The sequence below is a fragment of the Lissotriton vulgaris genome, unplaced genomic scaffold, assembly GCF_964263255.1.
Source record: "Lissotriton vulgaris unplaced genomic scaffold, aLisVul1.2 SCAFFOLD_586, whole genome shotgun sequence".
Taxonomy (NCBI): Eukaryota; Metazoa; Chordata; class Amphibia; order Caudata; family Salamandridae; genus Lissotriton; species Lissotriton vulgaris.
This window is the reverse complement of record NW_028250360.1, coordinates 28,802-52,844: the sequence shown is the minus strand read 5'-3', so window position 1 is coordinate 52,844 and position 24,043 is coordinate 28,802. Positions and strand designations below refer to the sequence as shown.

Below are 24,043 nucleotides of genomic sequence, written 5' to 3'. Positions count from 1 at the left end.
GAATTTTGGTGTTGCCCCTCTTTTTGTAGCACCCACATTGTTTATTTATTTATTTTCAGAGTTTTATATAGCGCGAACAAGATCTTTGCAGATATCAGAGCGCTTTACATAGACGGGTACATGAGGGAACAAAGTCAAATAGGTGGTCGATAGTTCACACAGTACAGAAGGGAACATGAGGGAACAAAGTCAAATAAGTAAATCAGTAGATCATACAATACAAATAATACAATTGGGTGGCTGCAAAGCAATCAAGTGGGTGATAAGACAGCTCGTACAAGTAGATAAGGGGTCAAGCAAGTAATACAGATCATCGCAGGGTGTTGATAGGGTTCGAGATAGTAGTACAGGTGAATTTAGCCATGAGGATAGCTTTTACTTCTTTTTTGAAGAGTGTAGTGGAAGAGATAAGCCTGGTTTCGGGAGGGAGTGAGTTCCAAATCCTAGGCGCCATTCCTGAGAAAGAGCGCTTGTATGTTTTCTCCTTCCGGAATCTTCGAGGTTTCAGCAGAAGATTGTTTGCGCCTCTCGTGTTTCTGATTCCCCCAGAGATTGACAATTTCTGAGCAAGGTAGCCGGGTGAGTTTAGGTGTACCGCCTTGTGTGTCATGCAGGCTATTTTCAGATGTATTCTGGCTTCAAACAAAGTGGTCAGTCAGAGTTTGGACGTCCGAGGCGCCTGCAGGAGGGAGTAGGAGATTGCAGCTGTTAGGGGGCAGAGAGCCAGGGTTGAGCTTTTTCGAGTCTCTTTTCCAGACCTTGGGCTTGGAGAGTTGCACAGGGTTGACTTTGACTTTTTCGTTGATAAAGAATGTGATAATGTGATGATCTGACCAGTCACAGGGTTGGATGGATTCGAGTTGGATAGAATGCTCCTTGGAGATGATCAGGTCGATGGTAGAGCCTTTCTCATGGGTCGGACTGTTGCATATTTGGGTGAGGTTCAGGGCATCGAGGAAATTTTTAAGACTGTTTACCACCGCGTCGTTGCTATCATTCCAGCGGAGGTTGAAGTCACCAAGGTATATTTGGGTGAGCTGGCGACCGGAATTGGTTGAGATCATATCCATGATTTGTTGGGAGAAGGTGAGGTTGTCCCTGGGTGGGTGGTATATGCTGTGCAGAGAGCATATCGGTTTGCCCTCACTAATAATGTCGAGGCAGATGTATTCACAGGATGTTGGGGATGGCAGGGATGTGGAATTGACTTTCTGAACAGAGAGGTTGTTCTTGTATATGCATGCGATTCCGCCACCTATTTGGCCTGTTCTGTCAAGCCTGATAATGTGGAAGTTGGGAGGAACCAGAATGTCCATTATGGGTGTCGAGGATTCAGTTAGCCACGTTTCAGTCAAGATGATTAGGTCAAGGCCCTGCGATAAGAGGAGTTCAGCAATGGTTGCTGAGTGTTTCGTCGCCGATCTGCAGTTGAGAAGCGCGCATTTGAGACGGGGTGTGTAGAGGGTGTTAGATTGTTCTAGCGAGAGAGGGACTTTTCTAAGGTTATTGGGGATGGAGGCTCTGCTGTTTAATGTGGGTGGTCTAAGGGGATTTGGGTGTATCGTGGGAATGTTGCGGTGTGGGGTGCTTGTGTGAGTTTGGGGGGCTGGTTCATAGGAGCGGAGAAGGGTGAGTGTGTCGAGGTCAGAAGAAGAGTTGTGGGTGCGGCGAGGGCGGTTGTTGCGATTAAGAGCTGGGATTGATGTCAGCTTGGGGCATAGCTGAGTGCGAGAGTTAGTCTGAGAGGTGGGGGACACATTTGGCGGGGAGGTGTGGATGTGTGAGGCGTTGCAGGGGCGATGCTGGGGACTACGGGAATTGCTGCGCCTATGAGCAGGGTTTGAAGCCTGGTGTGGGGCGTGGTGAGGGTGGGGGACCGCCGGCGGGGTAGGAGGCAGGTTGGGAGGGGGGGTGGAGGTGGGTGGGCAGTGTATAGGGCGTGTGAAGAGTAGTTCTTTGATGACCTGAATGTCTTCTTTGATCTGAGTGAGGGTGGCCATGATGTATTCCATCGTAGGGTAGGTGGTGGGGGTGGGAGTGGCAGTCAGGGGTGATTGGCTGGCCAGGGAATTCGTGTGCATGCGGGGGGGAGGGCTGGTGTTCGGGCAGGTCTGCGTTGTGTTGGAGCGTGGGATGGGGTTAGGGAGGTGAGAGGTTCTGGACTGTTGGGGAGTGGATGGGGTAGGGAGGAAATTGATGTTATGGGTGGGGGCATTGGCGGTAGGCGTGGGGGACAACGTGTAGGCTGGGAGACTGGTAGCTGTGTTGGAAGGAGGATAGTAGGGGCTGAGAGTAGGAGGGGGAGTGGGAGTGGAGATGATCCTGTTGAGGGGAGGGGGTGTTAAATTAGGAGAGGGAGTACGTTCTGCGCAGTTGATTGGAGGGTAGTGAGGACTGAGAATGGGGGGGGATAAAAGGGGGGAATTGTCAGAATGCGTGTTATTCTGGTGCTGGACTAAGTTGGGAGTGTTAAGTGTGGGGATTGTGCTGTCAGCGCCGAGCGGGGTGTTAATGCCCGCTGTAGGTGTGATAGGTGTGTTGAGGGTATGTGTGGAGGTCCGCACGTTGGTGGAGGGGGCGGGGGAAAGGGCGGCGTATGAGGGGGAGCGATCTATGTCTGTGATGGGGTGCTGAGTTGGGATAGTGAGGTTGTGGGTAGGGGATGGGAGGTCAGGGGTGGTAGGTGTGTCCCTGATTGAAAAGTATGCAGCTGAGAGGTCATGGTTGGTGGGATTGGGGGAGATATGTGTGTTTGTCCGTGACTTGGAGAGGTGTTCTTTGAAGGTGGGGAACATGTTGTCTAGCAGTTCCAGGTTCTTGTCTGTGGATTGTAATAGGACAATCCCGGTATTGTAAATAGTGATGGTGGCTCTGCCTGGAAAGACCAGGGATGGGGAGATGGAGAGAGTTTGGCTGTGTGCGGATTTTCTAGTCGAGGAGACGGTGAGTAGGGTGAAGAACGCTTTTCTCCATTGAGCTCTGCGTGTGGTGTGGAAGATGATATCGGTGTTCAGGGATCCATTAACCGGTGAGAAGTAGGTGTCAGCGAAGGGCTTTTCCGAGTGTGACCTAAGGAAGTTGTGTTTAAAGCGTTTGGCGGCTTTTTTGGTGAGTGATGGTGGGTATATGATTTTGTATGTATGTTTGCCGATGGGGTCCATGTTGCGTTGCAGGATTAGGTGGGTATGGGAGGATGCAGTAGTGGACTATAGTGGTACCAATGTGCAGAAAGACATGTTTGCAGAAAAACGGGTGCATACAGTAGGAAACACAATGATAAGTTACAGCAAGCAAGATGTTATAAAACAAAGTGACACTAGTAATCAGCCCGCCTATCCAGGATATGAGAGTGAGCAGTAGGGCAAATACATACGGTAAATATTCAGGTACAAGGTGTAAGAATAGGCATAATACTGATAATATATAAGGGTAGGGTACAATGGGTGAGTGCACTATACTATAGTCGATAATATTGATAGAATATGGAGGAAGGATCCAGATACAAAATTTACAAGACTCAAAATTCAAAAATCGAGGGTGACACTGATTGTCAGTTCAAATAGTGTGAGGTAGCAATCTGTGCATTTACAAATGTTCAGAATACAGGTGAAAGTGGCACTAGTGAGGACTCCTAATATACGAGGTAATAGTCTGTGCATACAGGAGTTCAAAATACCGATAAAGGTGTAGAACTACAATGATGTGTAAACACTCTGGCCTATTTAAGGTAGTAATCTGAGCAATACAAATGTTTAGGCTAGAGCGTACTAATGCAGTGATGGCAAACACTCTTTCCTATATGAGGTAGCAGTCTGTGTAGTACATACATTCAGAAAAGGCTAAGAGAGCAATATTGCACAAATATAGTAATAGGTAGGCATTTTTTCATATATGAGGTAGTAATCAGGTCTAAACAAATAATAAAACTATAGTGAGAGTATAATAATATAGGCATAGGCCGGCATTCTGTTCTACTAGTCTAAAATACTATAATCCCATAGAAACTAGAGACTAGACTAAGATGGCCGCCAAATAGTTCAGATCAGGCAAGTAGTCCTTTGTTTGTTGCTAAGCAGGCTGGGAGAAAGAGAGAATAGTCCTCTTTTTGCTGTTATTGCTCTGAGCACTGGGGAAGAGATTCCACTTTCTGTTCAAGCAACCAGAGCTCAAGTCTAGCTGGGAATCTTATCTCTATGTGGGGGAGTTGTAGCTGAAGATAACAGGGCACCCAATAACTTGATGCGCAAAAACAGTAACAAAGTAGCGCCCTACACTTTTTCGCTCCTGTTTACCCTGGTTTGTAAATTAGACACAAAAAACTCCTAGAGCACCCATTGCAAATTTAACATGCGAAATCGCGTTTACACACCGTTGTACTTGTAGGGTCGGTTAATATTTCGATAACCTGCTGCAAATGCCGATCTGGCGCTGGTGCACTTTTAAAGTCCAGGCATGGCTTGTTCTGTGGAATATCGAGACGAAAAGGTGATTTCAAAACTGTATTTTCGCAACATCAAACACGGCTTGTCAGTCTACTGGAGCGGCACGGAGCTTCAGAGAATATAACTCAACAGGTGCTTCTTTAGGAAATGTATATGTAAGGATGCAAGATGGCCTTTACTTTTTATTCAAGTCTTGCACATTCCCTAAATGTAATTACCCCCATGCGCTCCTCTTTTCACATCATAACGAATAGCGCTTAATTCTTCCAAGGCAGACGCGGAGATCGGGAGCCAGGGAGACACCTCAGCGGACACCCCAGGACCGAAGGGGGCAACAACAACAACAGAACAGAAGGCAGACGCGGAGATCGGGAGCCAGGGAGACACCTCAGCGGACACCCCAGGACCGAAGGGGGCAACAACAACAACATCGGAACAAGACGACAACGGAGCTCCCCCACCCCTTTGCACCACCGCCGCAGCAGAGGAATCAGAGCGGGGCAGCGGACACCAGGGCGAAAGCGGGAGAAGCACCGGACACTGGTCGGTGGTCGGTCCCGACGGCAGCAAAGGCAGCACCGGGTCACGGCGACCCCCCCCTCCCCCGCACACCGCAGCAGAGGAGCACGAGCGGTCTGGAGAGCCGGGAGGGACGTTGGTCACAGGTGCTGGCTCACACGGCGGGGGTCACAAGATCTCGAAGCAGAGCCGTGAGAGCTAACACAGCTCACAATCAAAAAGAGCAAGTTAGGTTCGGTTGGGGCGGCGGAACACCGAAGTCTGCCCCCCGTGACATCGGTATACTGCTGGGATGCATTTTTATAACCAGTCACATACACCCACGAAGGGGAAGGAAGCCAACCATGGATTTTTGTAATGCTTCTGTATAACTCGGCTGGCAAGATTGACTGAACCACAAAACTCAGGTATTTACTTTTCCCACCCACCGGCTCTCTTTTTGAAAAGCCTAACTCACTGAAAAACTCTATTCCTTTGTACAAAATGGCTGGGGCCATAAAACTGTAACAATAAATCCCCCCATACCTTCTGTCTTCCACGTGCCCCTTCAGCTCAATTCAATGTTAACTGTAGGACAAATCGAAAGTTGAACACAGTTTACGCTAGGAGCGTTGTTGCTAATTCTAGTGGTTTCGTTTGGTCTTAACTTTAAACTTGAATAACTCATATAATTTCGTTTATTATAACGTTAATTATTTTTAGTTAAATTCACTCGTACATCTTAAGGCATTTCAATGTAAAGTTCAAGTCTGTCCCTTTTTAATGTCAGTGCATTCTCACTAAGACTTTAATAGCTTAAGAACCTCAGGAGCTGGGGTGTCAGGGATACATTTAGTTCACGGTACTTCACCCAGGTCTGTGTGCTTAGACCATTCTGTTTGCAGCACTGATCCAGCGCTGCTCTAAAACAACCCTCCAAACCATCTCTATATATCCTAGGAGCTATCACACTTTACTCGTCGGTGGGGCCCATGATACCGCGAGTCACTCATTCATACAAATCACCCTGCTCCCAAGGTCAGTGAAAACCAGAGGATGAGCTGCTGGACTATCGGAGTGTCCTACTTCATCTATTTAGTCTAAATTCTGTACATTATATATATATATGCATTTTATTAGATCTTACCGTGGTTTTTTTTTCTCGAGAAAACATTCAAGACACCCCCACTGTTTGGCCAATGGATCAGCTACTAAAAGTTAATAAATGGACAACAAGACCAGCTTAATTCTCCATTTATTTCATTTTTATTTAAACATTTTTATATCTACTAGCATGCCCTTACTTTATTAAACCTTTAGTTCGAATTCAATTAAACATTTTATTAATTCACATAAATAAAAAGAAAATTAAATTCAAACAGTTTACATTTATTAGCAGAATAGTTCAGAAAAATAAGTCAAAGACATATTACCAATCTTCTCGGCAATAGAAATCAGGATTAGAACAGCAGAGTTCCCAAAAACAGCCTCTCTATTCTTTCTCGATGTTCACCACCCATCAGGACTCCGACCTGTCAAAAGTTAAAGTCTGGAAAATTTCCAAGTCTTGCACCAAGGAAAAATCGATCAATCCGACAGCATGTCGTGGTGCGAAAAGTAATTCAAAAGCAAACTTTTTTCTCTCTTCTAAACAACCTCTTTTATACCCTTTTCCCCTAACTATCTAACTAAAATTTGAAACTTTTAGGGTCTGCATTCAATTCTCATTGGTCCACTCAAGGGGTGGATGAGGATAACCTCATCTCCTCATTGTCCATATTTCCGCCTAGTCACAGTTCTAAGCACAATAAAGTTCTGATTGTTCGGTATTGTATTCTTTCACCCTTGTCCCTTAACTTGTTACTTCTCTGTACTTTCCCAGGCTCACAAAAGGACATCTTAACTTGGCACCATTCTGCTCTTCAGGCCACTCTGACCTTGACACCAGCCGCACAGGCACAGACTGCTTGCACCTCTGTCGAGCACAGTTGTGCATGCGTAGAAAGACATTCTCACAAACCCTCCATGTTTTAATAGGCCGCATGGGCCATAGCGGGAACTATCAGAGAAACAAACACAATTAAATGTTAGATTTCTAAGTAAAACCCTTCTGTTTACCTTCCCCCATTCTATGTTCACCCTGTTGTGGTTATCTAGCTTAAAAGCCACATAGATGCGTTGATTTCTTACCATTCTCCGTCATTTCAGCCACAATTATACTTTTAAGAAGCATACATGCATAGCCTTTCGTTAGAGTATAGCATTTCCGCACTAGTAAAACTGTTTCACATAATTAATGGATTACGGTTTGCAACACAAGCAAATTAGTATCCCACTTGTATTTGTGTGTGTGCTTTCTATTCTACGTTGGTTAATTTAAAACCACACGATTAATACATATTACAGTTATGGGAAGGTGACTTCATGAGGGGTATACCACATTTTTTGTTTTCACCCCCGCTCCATCAGCAGTACTCACAAACAAACAAGAAATAAATTGACACCGGCATCCAATGAAGTTCATAAAAAATGCACACATATTTAACACAGAAACTTAAATTTATGAGGTTTCTTGCAACAGGCTCTTCCTTGCCGAGGCTCCCAGGTGAATGGGTGATTCCCTCCGTGAGACCCAGGGTGGGCGAGCGAGTTGTTGCTAAGCAGGCTGGGAGAAAGAGAGAATAGTCCTCTTTTTGCTGTTATTGCTCTGAGCACTGGGGAAGAGATTCCACTTTCTGTTCAAGCAACCAGAGCTCAAGTCTAGCTGGGAATCTTATCTCTATGTGGGGGAGTTGTAGCTGAAGATAACAGGGCACCCAATAACTTGATGCGCAAAAACAGTAACAAAGTAGCGCCCTACACTTTTTCGCTCCTGTTTACCCTGGTTTGTAAATTAGACACAAAAAACTCCTAGAGCACCCATTGCAAATTTAACATGCGAAATCGCGTTTACACACCGTTGTACTTGTAGGGTCGGTTAATATTTCGATAACCTGCTGCAAATGCCGATCTGGCGCTGGTGCACTTTTAAAGTCCAGGCATGGCTTGTTCTGTGGAATATCGAGACGAAAAGGTGATTTCAAAACTGTATTTTCGCAACATCAAACACGGCTTGTCAGTCTACTGGAGCGGCACGGAGCTTCAGAGAATATAACTCAACAGGTGCTTCTTTAGGAAATGTATATGTAAGGATGCAAGATGGCCTTTACTTTTTATTCAAGTCTTGCACATTCCCTAAATGTAATTACCCCCATGCGCTCCTCTTTTCACATCATAACGAATAGCGCTTAATTCTTCCAAGGCAGACGCGGAGATCGGGAGCCAGGGAGACACCTCAGCGGACACCCCAGGACCGAAGGGGGCAACAACAACAACATCGGAACAAGACGACAACGGAGCTCCCCCACCCCTTTGCACCACCGCCGCAGCAGAGGAATCAGAGCGGGGCAGCGGACACCAGGGCGAAAGCGGGAGAAGCACCGGACACTGGTCGGTGGTCGGTCCCGACGGCAGCAAAGGCAGCACCGGGTCACGGCGACCCCCCCCTCCCCCGCACACCGCAGCAGAGGAGCACGAGCGGTCTGGAAAGCCGGGAGGGACGTTGGTCACAGGTGCTGGCTCACACGGCGGGGGTCACAAGATCTCGAAGCGGAGCCGTGAGAGCTAACACAGCTCACAATCAAAAAGAGCAAGTTAGGTTCGGTTGGGGCGGCGGAACACCGAAGTCTGCCCCCCGTGACATCGGTATACTGCTGGGATGCATTTTTATAACCAGTCACATACACCCACGAAGGGGAAGGAAGCCAACCATGGATTTTTGTAATGCTTCTGTATAACTCGGCTGGCAAGATTGACTGAACCACAAAACTCAGGTATTTACTTTTCCCACCCACCGGCTCTCTTTTTGAAAAGCCTAACTCACTGAAAAACTCTATTCCTTTGTACAAAATGGCTGGGGCCATAAAACTGTAACAATAAATCCCCCCATACCTTCTGTCTTCCACGTGCCCCTTCAGCTCAATTCAATGTTAACTGTAGGACAAATCGAAAGTTGAACACAGTTTACGCTAGGAGCGTTGTTGCTAATTCTAGTGGTTTCGTTTGGTCTTAACTTTAAACTTGAATAACTCATATAATTTCGTTTATTATAACGTTAATTATTTTTAGTTAAATTCACTCGTACATCTTAAGGCATTTCAATGTAAAGTTCAAGTCTGTCCCTTTTTAATGTCAGTGCATTCTCACTAAGACTTTAATAGCTTAAGAACCTCAGGAGCTGGGGTGTCAGGGATACATTTAGTTCACGGTACTTCACCCAGGTCTGTGTGCTTAGACCATTCTGTTTGCAGCACTGATCCAGCGCTGCTCTAAAACAACCCTCCAAACCATCTCTATATATCCTAGGAGCTATCACACTTTACTCGTCGGTGGGGCCCATGATACCGCGAGTCACTCATTCATACAAATCACCCTGCTCCCAAGGTCAGTGAAAACCAGAGGATGAGCTGCTGGACTATCGGAGTGTCCTACTTCATCTATTTAGTCTAAATTCTGTACATTATATATATATATGCATTTTATTAGATCTTACCGTGGTTTTTTTTTCTCGAGAAAACATTCAAGACACCCCCACTGTTTGGCCAATGGATCAGCTACTAAAAGTTAATAAATGGACAACAAGACCAGCTTAATTCTCCATTTATTTCATTTTTATTTAAACATTTTTATATCTACTAGCATGCCCTTACTTTATTAAACCTTTAGTTCGAATTCAATTAAACATTTTATTAATTCACATAAATAAAAAGAAAATTAAATTCAAACAGTTTACATTTATTAGCAGAATAGTTCAGAAAAATAAGTCAAAGACATATTACCAATCTTCTCGGCAATAGAAATCAGGATTAGAACAGCAGAGTTCCCAAAAACAGCCTCTCTATTCTTTCTCGATGTTCACCACCCATCAGGACTCCGACCTGTCAAAAGTTAAAGTCTGGAAAATTTCCAAGTCTTGCACCAAGGAAAAATCGATCAATCCGACAGCATGTCGTGGTGCGAAAAGTAATTCAAAAGCAAACTTTTTTCTCTCTTCTAAACAACCTCTTTTATACCCTTTTCCCCTAACTATCTAACTAAAATTTGAAACTTTTAGGGTCTGCATTCAATTCTCATTGGTCCACTCAAGGGGTGGATGAGGATAACCTCATCTCCTCATTGTCCATATTTCCGCCTAGTCACAGTTCTAAGCACAATAAAGTTCTGATTGTTCGGTATTGTATTCTTTCACCCTTGTCCCTTAACTTGTTACTTCTCTGTACTTTCCCAGGCTCACAAAAGGACATCTTAACTTGGCACCATTCTGCTCTTCAGGCCACTCTGACCTTGACACCAGCCGCACAGGCACAGACTGCTTGCACCTCTGTCGAGCACAGTTGTGCATGCGTAGAAAGACATTCTCACAAACCCTCCATGTTTTAATAGGCCGCATGGGCCATAGCGGGAACTATCAGAGAAACAAACACAATTAAATGTTAGATTTCTAAGTAAAACCCTTCTGTTTACCTTCCCCCATTCTATGTTCACCCTGTTGTGGTTATCTAGCTTAAAAGCCACATAGATGCGTTGATTTCTTACCATTCTCCGTCATTTCAGCCACAATTATACTTTTAAGAAGCATACATGCATAGCCTTTCGTTAGAGTATAGCATTTCCGCACTAGTAAAACTGTTTCACATAATTAATGGATTACGGTTTGCAACACAAGCAAATTAGTATCCCACTTGTATTTGTGTGTGTGCTTTCTATTCTACGTTGGTTAATTTAAAACCACACGATTAATACATATTACAGTTATGGGAAGGTGACTTCATGAGGGGTATACCACATTTTTTGTTTTCACCCCCGCTCCATCAGCAGTACTCACAAACAAACAAGAAATAAATTGACACCGGCATCCAATGAAGTTCATAAAAAATGCACACATATTTAACACAGAAACTTAAATTTATGAGGTTTCTTGCAACAGGCTCTTCCTTGCCGAGGCTCCCAGGTGAATGGGTGATTCCCTCCGTGAGACCCAGGGTGGGCGAGCGAGTTGTTGCTAAGCAGGCTGGGAGAAAGAGAGAATAGTCCTCTTTTTGCTGTTATTGCTCTGAGCACTGGGGAAGAGATTCCACTTTCTGTTCAAGCAACCAGAGCTCAAGTCTAGCTGGGAATCTTATCTCTATGTGGGGGAGTTGTAGCTGAAGATAACAGGGCACCCAATAACTTGATGCGCAAAAACAGTAACAAAGTAGCGCCCTACACTTTTTCGCTCCTGTTTACCCTGGTTTGTAAATTAGACACAAAAAACTCCTAGAGCACCCATTGCAAATTTAACATGCGAAATCGCGTTTACACACCGTTGTACTTGTAGGGTCGGTTAATATTTCGATAACCTGCTGCAAATGCCGATCTGGCGCTGGTGCACTTTTAAAGTCCAGGCATGGCTTGTTCTGTGGAATATCGAGACGAAAAGGTGATTTCAAAACTGTATTTTCGCAACATCAAACACGGCTTGTCAGTCTACTGGAGCGGCACGGAGCTTCAGAGAATATAACTCAACAGGTGCTTCTTTAGGAAATGTATATGTAAGGATGCAAGATGGCCTTTACTTTTTATTCAAGTCTTGCACATTCCCTAAATGTAATTACCCCCATGCGCTCCTCTTTTCACATCATAACGAATAGCGCTTAATTCTTCCAAGGCAGACGCGGAGATCGGGAGCCAGGGAGACACCTCAGCGGACACCCCAGGACCGAAGGGGGCAACAACAACAACATCGGAACAAGACGACAACGGAGCTCCCCCACCCCTTTGCACCACCGCCGCAGCAGAGGAATCAGAGCGGGGCAGCGGACACCAGGGCGAAAGCGGGAGAAGCACCGGACACTGGTCGGTGGTCGGTCCCGACGGCAGCAAAGGCAGCACCGGGTCACGGCGACCCCCCCCTCCCCCGCACACCGCAGCAGAGGAGCACGAGCGGTCTGGAAAGCCGGGAGGGACGTTGGTCACAGGTGCTGGCTCACACGGCGGGGGTCACAAGATCTCGAAGCGGAGCCGTGAGAGCTAACACAGCTCACAATCAAAAAGAGCAAGTTAGGTTCGGTTGGGGCGGCGGAACACCGAAGTCTGCCCCCCGTGACATCGGTATACTGCTGGGATGCATTTTTATAACCAGTCACATACACCCACGAAGGGGAAGGAAGCCAACCATGGATTTTTGTAATGCTTCTGTATAACTCGGCTGGCAAGATTGACTGAACCACAAAACTCAGGTATTTACTTTTCCCACCCACCGGCTCTCTTTTTGAAAAGCCTAACTCACTGAAAAACTCTATTCCTTTGTACAAAATGGCTGGGGCCATAAAACTGTAACAATAAATCCCCCCATACCTTCTGTCTTCCACGTGCCCCTTCAGCTCAATTCAATGTTAACTGTAGGACAAATCGAAAGTTGAACACAGTTTACGCTAGGAGCGTTGTTGCTAATTCTAGTGGTTTCGTTTGGTCTTAACTTTAAACTTGAATAACTCATATAATTTCGTTTATTATAACGTTAATTATTTTTAGTTAAATTCACTCGTACATCTTAAGGCATTTCAATGTAAAGTTCAAGTCTGTCCCTTTTTAATGTCAGTGCATTCTCACTAAGACTTTAATAGCTTAAGAACCTCAGGAGCTGGGGTGTCAGGGATACATTTAGTTCACGGTACTTCACCCAGGTCTGTGTGCTTAGACCAATCTGTTTGCAGCACTGATCCAGCGCTGCTCTAAAACAACCCTCCAAACCATCTCTATATATCCTAGGAGCTATCACACTTTACTCGTCGGTGGGGCCCATGATACCGCGAGTCACTCATTCATACAAATCACCCTGCTCCCAAGGTCAGTGAAAACCAGAGGATGAGCTGCTGGACTATCGGAGTGTCCTACTTCATCTATTTAGTCTAAATTCTGTACATTATATATATATATGCATTTTATTAGATCTTACCGTGGTTTTTTTTCTCGAGAAAACATTCAAGACACCCCCACTGTTTGGCCAATGGATCAGCTACTAAAAGTTAATAAATGGACAACAAGACCAGCTTAATTCTCCATTTATTTCATTTTTATTTAAACATTTTTATATCTACTAGCATGCCCTTACTTTATTAAACCTTTAGTTCGAATTCAATTAAACATTTTATTAATTCACATAAATAAAAAGAAAATTAAATTCAAACAGTTTACATTTATTAGCAGAATAGTTCAGAAAAATAAGTCAAAGACATATTACCAATCTTCTCGGCAATAGAAATCAGGATTAGAACAGCAGAGTTCCCAAAAACAGCCTCTCTATTCTTTCTCGATGTTCACCACCCATCAGGACTCCGACCTGTCAAAAGTTAAAGTCTGGAAAATTTCCAAGTCTTGCACCAAGGAAAAATCGATCAGTCCGACAGCATGTCGTGGTGCGAAAAGTAATTCAAAAGCAAACTTTTTTCTCTCTTCTAAACAACCTCTTTTATACCCTTTTCCCCTAACTATCTAACTAAAATTTGAAACTTTTAGGGTCTGCATTCAATTCTCATTGGTCCACTCAAGGGGTGGATGAGGATAACCTCATCTCCTCATTGTCCATATTTCCGCCTAGTCACAGTTCTAAGCACAATAAAGTTCTGATTGTTCGGTATTGTATTCTTTCACCCTTGTCCCTTAACTTGTTACTTCTCTGTACTTTCCCAGGCTCACAAAAGGACATCTTAACTTGGCACCATTCTGCTCTTCAGGCCACTCTGACCTTGACACCAGCCGCACAGGCACAGACTGCTTGCACCTCTGTCGAGCACAGTTGTGCATGCGTAGAAAGACATTCTCACAAACCCTCCATGTTTTAATAGGCCGCATGGGCCATAGCGGGAACTATCAGAGAAACAAACACAATTAAATGTTAGATTTCTAAGTAAAACCCTTCTGTTTACCTTCCCCCATTCTATGTTCACCCTGTTGTGGTTATCTAGCTTAAAAGCCACATAGATGCGTTGATTTCTTACCATTCTCCGTCATTTCAGCCACAATTATACTTTTAAGAAGCATACATGCATAGCCTTTCGTTAGAGTATAGCATTTCCGCACTAGTAAAACTGTTTCACATAATTAATGGATTACGGTTTGCAACACAAGCAAATTAGTATCCCACTTGTATTTGTGTGTGTGCTTTCTATTCTACGTTGGTTAATTTAAAACCACACGATTAATACATATTACAGTTATGGGAAGGTGACTTCATGAGGGGTATACCACATTTTTTGTTTTCACCCCCGCTCCATCAGCAGTACTCACAAACAAACAAGAAATAAATTGACACCGGCATCCAATGAAGTTCATAAAAAACGCACACATATTTAACACAGAAACTTAAATTTATGAGGTTTCTTGCAACAGGCTCTTCCTTGCCGAGGCTCCCAGGTGAATGGGTGATTCCCTCCGTGAGACCCAGGGTGGGCGAGCAGTCTCGACTCTTCCAAAAAGGTAATGCAACTGGTGCTCATGTAAAACGCTCTTATACCATCGGGTCAAGTTCACACTATATAAAGCGGCAAAATAAAATGGGGATCAGCAGCTACGTTATCTCCCATAGGAAAGGACAAAGATTTACCCGCAATACATTGCCGTATTTAATAGTTACTCACACTGGCATGAATTTATCATTGGGCTGCTATGATACTGACCTGGCAGCAACCTAGTGTCTTGTCTGCCTGGCACTTATGTGTGCACCCCGCCACACATGATACAGCCCTTCCCATACACATGGGTGTCGGACTTCCAAAAATTAAATGCTCTTCATACTCTGATATCAACACCACAATACACTTGCGCCGATGTGTGAGATTATCACAATTGATCACACCCCGTTAGCAGAGTAGTGGCCTCGGGCACCACAGCCAAGGAGAGCCATGAAATCAAGTCTTTCCCCATTGACTTCGGCCACAAAAACAACCTGCAGCACCGTGCCACCTGCTCAAGCTAAGGGGCACAGTGCCACGGTCCCTCTGCGGGCACAGACATAAACAACCTAAGCTTGTTGGGGACAAATGACCAATGATATACCTGCCTGGAAGAACAGAAGGCGCCGTCTGATCCAAGTAAAGCAGCATAGTTGCACTTGTTCTTTGTTTATTTAGTGACACCAGAGGGTCGCAGCGTGGCCCACGGGACCTGTAGATGCAGGACTTGCAATGTGTGTTTTTTTTTGTTAATTTAAAGCAACAATTCAAACTGGCAGATCCGCGGGGGGAAACAGTTTGGAAAGTGACGGGTGGGAGTGACCCGGGGAGGGGGTGGAACTAATGGGCGGAAGATTCGCTGTGGGAGCAAAGTGTGTGTCCTGCCACTGCAGCCAGCATGTGCACTGCTGCTTGCTCCCGCAGCAATACTCCGTGGAAGTTTACGTGCGAAAAAAGGTGGGACATGCACTTACCATTAGCCATTTGTAGGCTACCATTTTTAAAGGACGCAGACAAAAGCCAGTCTAAAGTATGGGAGGCGTCAGCCCTCCATAAACTACCTACAACAGATCGCCTAACAGGGCAAGCGCTATATAGGCGCCACCAAAAGATTTATGTTGAGTCAAGCTAAAACATGTTTCACGGAATACCGCCACTTCCACAGGGCTCTTGCACATAATTCAGATTCTCAAATCCAGCATCTCATCTAGCTTTTATAATTAGTTTGTTTCCATAAATTATCTCTTTCTCATTACAACGAAATACCTTTGCTATACTGTCACTGATAGATAATCTCTATGACAAATCATTCTAAATTATAGCCAAAATCGCCAAGTTGACCATATGCATATTTCAGCTCTCAAAATTGTTTACAAGTTTGACATTCAAACTCGTCCTTAGGTGGAGTCCAACATATTATACACGGAACCATGTCCGAAAGGTTAAGGACTTAAAATGGTTGAAGCTGGGGTCGGGGCTGAGTGGCCACTTTTAACTATTGTTGAGTTGCTTCAGCTGCATGTTGTCTGTTTTCCATTACGTACAATACAGTATGTATTAAGCAGGCTTTGGATTAGCTTCTTGTTCATGATTGCATAGCTTTGTGTTTGTCCCAGATCAGTGCTTCTGAGTTCTTGGCTCACGTCCCTATTCTTGTTTTTGTCTAGTGCGTAGAGCCTATATGATTTATCACTCCTTGGGAGCAAATGTATTTTCTCTATCTTCCACCTGCTCACAATGAGATCCCAAGCTCCCATTGCATCGCTTTTTTTTAAACAACTTTTTACAGAATCTAACAATTGTGTTTGAGGTGTAAGCAGCTGCACATTGCACCTGGATCACTTGCTTTATTTGCTTTGCACTTAATAATGTGTGTACTTTATTTTGAGGTTTTTTTTTGTTAATGTAACACTCTACAATGGCCGTTTCTCATTTTAAAACAGAAAATTAAACTTGAAAAACAAAAATGAAAATGTCCATGATGAATCACAATGCATGCTTACACAAGCATTGAGGTGTATCTTGGAATGCTTTTTCTTCATCACAGAAGCCATTTTAAGTTGGGTGCTCACACTTGCATCATTTTAATTATGTTTCTCATAATAAAACAACATTTTCAAAATGGCCGTTGTTGCATTACAATGCCTTCACGTGCTTTGGCGGCATTGGAAAAGTTCATCTTTTTCAGTAAACACATTCCAAGATGGCCTGTCCTGCATGCTGATATGTCGTGGCACATCGGTATCCATTTTGGATTGGTTTTTTTTTCTCCTACCATTGCAAATAAGTTCTGTCAAAGCAAATATGTGTGCACTTCCCTTTGAAGGGAAATACTTTTTGACTTTGCCATTGATTGTTTCAGAGTCGTGGCTGGGCATTTTTAACTTCATAATTCTATACATATTGCTCTTTAATGCACATATTGCTCCCCCTATTTACATGAAGTATTTTATGATTGAGATGCTCAATCGTGTGTTTAACCCCTTTGATGCTGATGACGAGCTCAGCTCGTCATCACCCACGGGTGTCGTGTGCTGATGACGAGCTGAGCTCGTCATGGTGCCACTAAAATGGCAATTTCCAGCACAGGGGGGGGGGGAACGCCTAGCAGCCAAGTGGGTAAACTAAGTGGGTTAAGTGATTGACTTTTGTTTCAACGACTAACTTAATTTCGTGGTGCAAGTACTCTAATATGGAAGAAGTGGCTAAATACCGCATTACAGTCCACATAACTAAGTACCCAACAGTGATTAGCATTATTGGAAATATCTGGTGAGCTTCATCTCTAGCATATTATATTTTTCATTATCTCATGTCTCGACTGTGTGGTTGCTAAACAAATAGGATTGATGTATTTATGAGAGACTAATATATTATATGTTCTTTTAGGATTTAGTAATTTCAGCAATTTAACAGAGCATAAAAAGACTCATACAACGGATAAAGTGTTTGTTTGTGATGAATGTGGAAAATCCTTCAATATGCATCAGAAGTTATTAAAGCATGGGATCAGACACAAGGGGGAGAGACCGTACAGCTGTTCATCTTGTGGTGAGTAGTGATATTTTCATGCATGAATAAACTTACATAACAATCCCTCATCAGTTTCATATTGCTTTATAGCCCGCCGTATCGGGCTACACCGCCTGTTAAAGGCCCGCTCCTGCGTAAAAGGCCCGAGACGAAGGCGAGGGACTTGAACAAGGGACCGGGTCTTAATAGCCGGTATAGCCCTGCTATGAAGGGCTTTTAGAACATTCGGCCACTAAGGGTAGGATTTTTCTAACAAATTAAACAAAGGCTTTAGGTACGCGAGGTGATTGAAATCCCATCAGGCTCCCTGAAGGCTTTGTTCACAGCCAGAGCTGTGAACAAAGAAGCATTGGAATGTTGGAGCTCCAGGCTTATACCAGCCATTATAAGCCTGGAGCTACTCCATTGTTTTCAATGGAGCCTCAAACAGTCCAATGTTCTAATGTTTATTATTTTCACATTTGCATGTAAGCCTACTCAGAAAAGGGTCCCAAGTTGTTTGATCTTTACCGTAAACATTTGCACAAATTTCCCAAATTCCTTGGAGCATGGTTTGGACCAATACCATGATTCAATGATTGAAGCCAGGGTCTATTATCAGGTGGTTCCCAAATCTAATTTAAAAAGGCTTCCTACAGGAATTAGTGGTACAGCCCTCATGTGAGTAGCAACCACCTCCCCTGCAGTCACTGGAGGTTTAGCATGTGCGTTCATTTCAGATACCAAAAAGGCCTTGACTAAAGTCCAGCTTACCTTGAAAGAGGTTTAGGATATATTACACTTTGTGTTCATAGTTCCTATGATTCGTAACACCATATTTAATTTCACTTGAATTTGGAGCCTTAAATTCCATTGTAACTCCTATGCAAGCTAAATTAGTGGCTCTACAGTGCAGACATTTTTTATTACCCCCTGGCAAATTAGAAGTAATTGATTGCTTGATAGTTTTCTCCATTCTCACAGTTCCCTATTCCCCCTCCAAAAGTTAATATGAACAATGTTCTCCCTTTGCTTTCTTTCCTCCTGTCGTCTTTAGAGGGGACACCTCCAAGTCCTGCCCTTACTGAGAATGTTAATGCCTTCTAAGATCAGCAGGCTGATAAAGTTATGGCCTCCTCGCTGCTACTGTGCGACATTCGTTAAAACCAGTTGTCCAAATGTTAGGTAGGAGCCAGTATAGTGCAGCACAACCTAGAAATTGAGTAGAGTTTCCGGCTCATTTTCCATCTGTCAAGATGTCTATTTCTACTTCACTTCTCTTTTACACCTGAAATGTGTTGCCCATCTGGCATTTCACACCCAGAATATCTTTTTGTCAAGCTTGACTTGTAAGGGGCAGGATATGTCTATGGGGCTGTAGGTATCTGGGCCGGTGGGTAAGCGAAGTTGCTTGCAAAGCCACTGTTAATCAACACAGACCCATCACTGTCATGGCAAGTCACACAAGGCAGGCGTGTAGATTAATGATAGCTGTAGCAGGATATGAATACATTGTCTACTGACACAGAAAATCCCACTAGTGGTATGAAATGGAGGAGGTTCTGCAATGTCTGCTGAGCCATACAATCAAAGTGCAACCACTTTAATGCAAAAAGGCATACACTGTGCCTTAGATACAGCAGACAGTTTGCAACCAGATAAATGCCTGTCTGGTACTCAGACGTTGTACCCGCTTTTAAGGTTCAGGCCAGAGATTTTATACAATCTTTTAAACCTGCCACTTGAGGATGATGCAGCGAAATTACCAGCTTGGGTTTATTCTAAATATACCATTCTCACCTAGGCCCATAAAACATTCATACAATAAGCTGGCAATCATTTTGGTGATGAGGAATTATATTTACCTTATATTGAATTATACCTGTACACCATTTCTTATCAATACCTGATCACCTTAGTTCTCAATTTTCCTCTGGTCAATAGACCAGGTTGTTAGCATAATGAATGACCACAGACTCGGGAGAGTTTTAAAACCTTTATCTATGCAATACTCTTGTGAGTCAAATACCAGTACATGGCATACACCAAACTTTTAAAGAAGAAATAATGATCTAAGTAAAGACATAAAGATGTAGTAAAATCTCATGACTTCGGTACCTGGGATGGGTGGGAAAGGAAAACGGTACAAGGACATACCACACAGATTTATATTTACCTAGAATGGTGTGAGGACCAACCCCTTTCCAAGGAGCTGGAAAAGTGACTCCCTAGTAGTCAGGAGCCATCAGTTCAGAACAGCTGCAGGACCGGACAGGTAACCTCTTCTAAGTGCAACACCTGTGTTACACCCCTCTCTGGTGCTACAATCCTCGATTCTTCCCCCTTGTGGATGGACAGATTTTTCTCCTTCAGCAATCTCTCCGGCTCTTCTTTCTCACCGTCTCTACTCCTCGATTCTTCTGTCAGAGTTCTCGGACAGCGTTTTTGACCTCCTTGGCCTCCGGCGTCTTCTGCAGCAACGATGGTTCGGTGATAGTTCGGTGACAAGTCCGGCAATCTAACTGACTGAGCCTACCTTAGTTATACTATTCTCAGTGTATGTACCACCCCCAAATGTTTCAATATTTGTTTATTCCCTATTGGTGATTGGACGAGAGGTCATGGGATGGGGAGAGGTCATCACACCATACAAATGTAATGTAATTTTTGTAACGTTAATTGTTCTATGCTCCCTCCACTTACTTATTTTCCCATGCTTTAATTCCCAAACCACACAGAATCAATTTCATCAACAATGTATGGAACATTTTGTCGAATTCTTCCCACTCTTTGGGTCAAGAGGTGCTGTTCCCTGGCGCTTTTCTCCTTCAAGTGTCCTTAGCTTTGTTTCAATGTCACAATGCGGAGTTTGACAGAGTCGAGTACGATTGCGCAAAGCAAGACAAGATGGCGATTTTCAGTCACCCTCCAGGTCCAAATACGAACTAATGATAAAGTAAAAGAATAACATGTTAGACTATGAAAATAAATGAATGCACTGTATACCAATTATTCCTACTCTAATTTCCTTAATTTATTTTAGCTATTGCATTAGCAGTTTAGTAAGACAAGCAAGATTTAGTTTGAAACGTAGCATGGGCATTAACATGTGAGATTCAAAGCGGCCATCTTTAATACTACTGAGCAGCTGCAAAGATTTCCCACCAAAACCAAAGACGTCATACTACATAGATGCAGTAGACGCATACTCAGAAGATTCCCATGTTTTTTGTCAGCCACATTAGACACTCGGATTACTTGTTAGTAAAGCATGTTCAAAAGCTTCCCCTAGATGAAGCAAATGTTGTGTAATGCAATTATTAGTATTTACAAAACATGTTGGTTACATTATTATATATCATTCAAGAGAATTAAATCCAAGCAAGTTTCTTTACGTATGAAACCTTGCTCCATCAATGATGAACATGAATTTGAACCTAACTCAACCTAAGTTAGATGAGACCGAGAGCAGAAGGTGAAGCAGAGAACCTGGCTCCGGAGAAAAATTGGCCTTCTAGATGCTAGAGGAAACACACATTGTATGTAAAATTTTGACCCACACTGAGAAGAATTGCTCAAAGCCTGATTGATGTGAAGGGGTTGGTCGGAGACCAGACATTAGAATAAAGATACAGCCCCAACTTGAGAGTGTCCGGAGCCTGATATCTAGGGCGCCAGTGCCCAACCTGTGAAATGATAGCCACTAGGGGGAGGAGGATCTTTTGCCCCTCATCCAAGGCGTTGGCTAATGTGGTGCTGAAGAATAGATGCCACTATTGATGAGAGAAGAAAGCAGACACTTAGAGGAGAGACATTGAGAATCCTGGCAACTGCAGCATGTCAATCAATCCGGTTTCTTATAATCTCGACTACCCACATGTGAGGGTCTCAAGGCGCTGAGTGTGGAGGGTGTGTAGTTCTGCAGTTCAGTCGAAGAGCCAGGTGTTGAGGTCCTTCCTGATTTGTGGCAGCAATAGTGATTGCCTGAGGTGGAGAGTGGAAACAGCGTTTACAATGCTGTTGTCACAACGCAGTGCTTTTACAACATGGTTGTTCCAACGACTGCGTTGTTAGTACGCAATACCTTTACATCACAAGTCATTAGAACGACTTGCTGTAGGGGGCGCTAATGTATTGGATATGAATTCCAACAACTTCCCTGCTGTTGCACAAACTGATGGTTCTGTCGGGTATAGACAATTTCCTTGGAGTGGGCTGAAAACAGCTCCAACGCACACAAACAAGCAAAAACTCTCTGATAGTAAAAGTTTTTATATTATTAAAAACAGGTAGAAGAAAAAGAATTAAAGTGGGAATTACTTCATTCCACTACATTACAAACAATTACTTAAAATTACGTGAATAGTGACTAGTGATTCAGGTGACAAGTGCAACATTTGATTGGTGACACTTACTTACAAAACCATATTATTTACAATAGAATTTCAAACAAAGGACCGGGGGAGGTTATAAACGATGTGGTTTCTGTCGTTTAAAGGGCCAGTTTTGTATTAGTAAAAGTTCCAAGGAAAATCAGTGGTTAAGGTCCATATTCCTGGAGTTCACTTGGCCAAATGTTAGAGCGTCGACGTTTCGACCCTGGATGCGCCCCAGTTGGTGGTCGCGGCGGGTCTTTATCAAGACAGGGGGGGGCTGGAAGGAAAGGGATATGTATCAGAGAGATGCTTGTACAAAACGTCAAAACAAGATTGACGAGAGTCCCATTATGGTTACTTACGAGGGATCGGTCAAGGCGTGATTTCTTCCAGAGGGTAGCCCGTTGGTCAACCTAAAAATTTAAAGGCTTGTTTAGGATCATATATTGATTGATCCAGACATAATGAGGATATTATTGTGCCTAGGTGACAAGTGTTAACCTGTGGACGTGCCTAAGTGAATTTAAAAACTGGCCGTAAATCCGAACTAACGGATCACGGACGGAGTCCTATCATATGGGATGTGACTCTGTATCCAGTGGCAGGGACTTACCCTTGGTCTAGTAACATCAGCGATCAATACTCCGCGATGTAGTCAAAAGGCGATCTGGGTTTACACGCCAACCGAGCTGTCCGTGGGAAAAGCTCGTACTGGGAAGCTCATACTGGAACGTTTAAGTATACTTGTAACCAAGCAACCCAAAACCGGATGTTAGACCAGTGTCAGCGTGGCCAATCAGATTAGAGGCGTAGCTTAAGGCAACGTGAAGTCTATCTCCTCGAGGACGCAAGGTGCGTCTGGTTGCTAAGTAACGGAAAGAGCGGGGCGTGATATTTCTGGTCAGGATAAAGAGCGGGAAGAATGATTAAGCTACTACATACATCAATAATACACAGTTCATGATATTACAAGATGTTTACACTGTTGGAAATAACATACTTTGTGGATTAGCGACATGTATGTGACAGCATGACAGGGCTAAATTAAACATGTATTGGTTAAAGTAGCGCCATCTGTTTCGAGATTTCTTCATGTTCATTTAATCCCTGACTGACAGAATTCAAAGTATGGATCCATTTACATTCTTTTCTGCTCAGTGTGGTGGTCAAGGAGCCACCTCTTGGGTTCACAATGATTTTTTCCAAGATGCGCCAGCGCATGTTTATGGGGTCATGATTGCTGGTGAGGAAGTGATCCACCATAGGCGCACCCTGTACTTTGCAACGGATCCTGCTCATGTGCTGCAGTATGCGTGTTTTTACTTTTTGTGTTGTTTGTCCTACCCAGGGTTTGTTGCAGGGACAGAGGATGATATACACGACATTGGAGGTGTTGCAGTTTGTCAGGACAGGCAAGTTGTAAGTTTTGTTGTTGTAAGTAAATGACGGTCCATCCATACACATTGGACAAGCCTTACAAGTTCCGCATCTTACATGACCTTTTGCAGGGGGTAGGCCCAAGTGATCTCTGAGAGTTAGTGGTCTCGGTGGTTCTAAGAAAGCTTTGACTACATTGTCCTTTATATTTCTCCCTCTTTTAAATGCAAACAATGGGGTGGTTTCAGTGTTTAGTTCAGATGCCACCAGGTTCCAATATTTCTTTATTGTCTTTTTTACCACATTGCTCTTTGAGTGGAAGGTTGTGACACAAACCAAGCCAACAGATTCTGAATTTTTGTCTTTTGGGTTCAGAAGTTCTTCTCGCGGGCTGTACCAGGCTCTTTTCTTTGCTCGTTTTAGGAGTCCTACTGGATATCCACGTTCACGTAGACGTTCCGTGAGGGTCTCGCATTCCTTAAAGAAGTCTGCCTTCTTTGTACAATTGCGTCTGATCCGTAGGTACTGACCAAACGGCAGATTGTCTCTTAGATTACGTGGGTGATGCGAGTCATATTTCAGCAAAGTGTTTCTTTCAAGGGGTTTCCTGTATAGGTCACAGATTATTACTCCTTCTTCTGATTTGAAGACTAGATCCAGAAATGCAATGCTTTTCTTGTCATAGTTCATCGTGAATTGTATGTCAACACTTCTTGCATTGAGCCATAGGAAGAACTCTTGTAGGGAATTTTCTGACCCAGTCCAAATCATTATCACGTCATCGATATAACGTTTCCATATGGCAATG

General features: G+C 43.7%; 1 protein-coding gene across 1 annotated transcript in view; it reads left to right on the top strand.

Annotated features, from left to right (window-relative positions):
- The window catches only part of LOC147663281 (zinc finger and BTB domain-containing protein 49-like), a 107,639-nt gene that overhangs the window by 71,807 nt on the left and 11,789 nt on the right, over positions 1 to 24,043 (top strand). Inside the window, exon 7 of the mRNA XM_086950560.1 lies at positions 17,360 to 17,521. Within this exon, the coding sequence (XP_086806686.1) occupies positions 17,360 to 17,521 (162 nt within the window). The remainder of the gene's footprint in view (positions 1 to 17,359; positions 17,522 to 24,043) is intronic.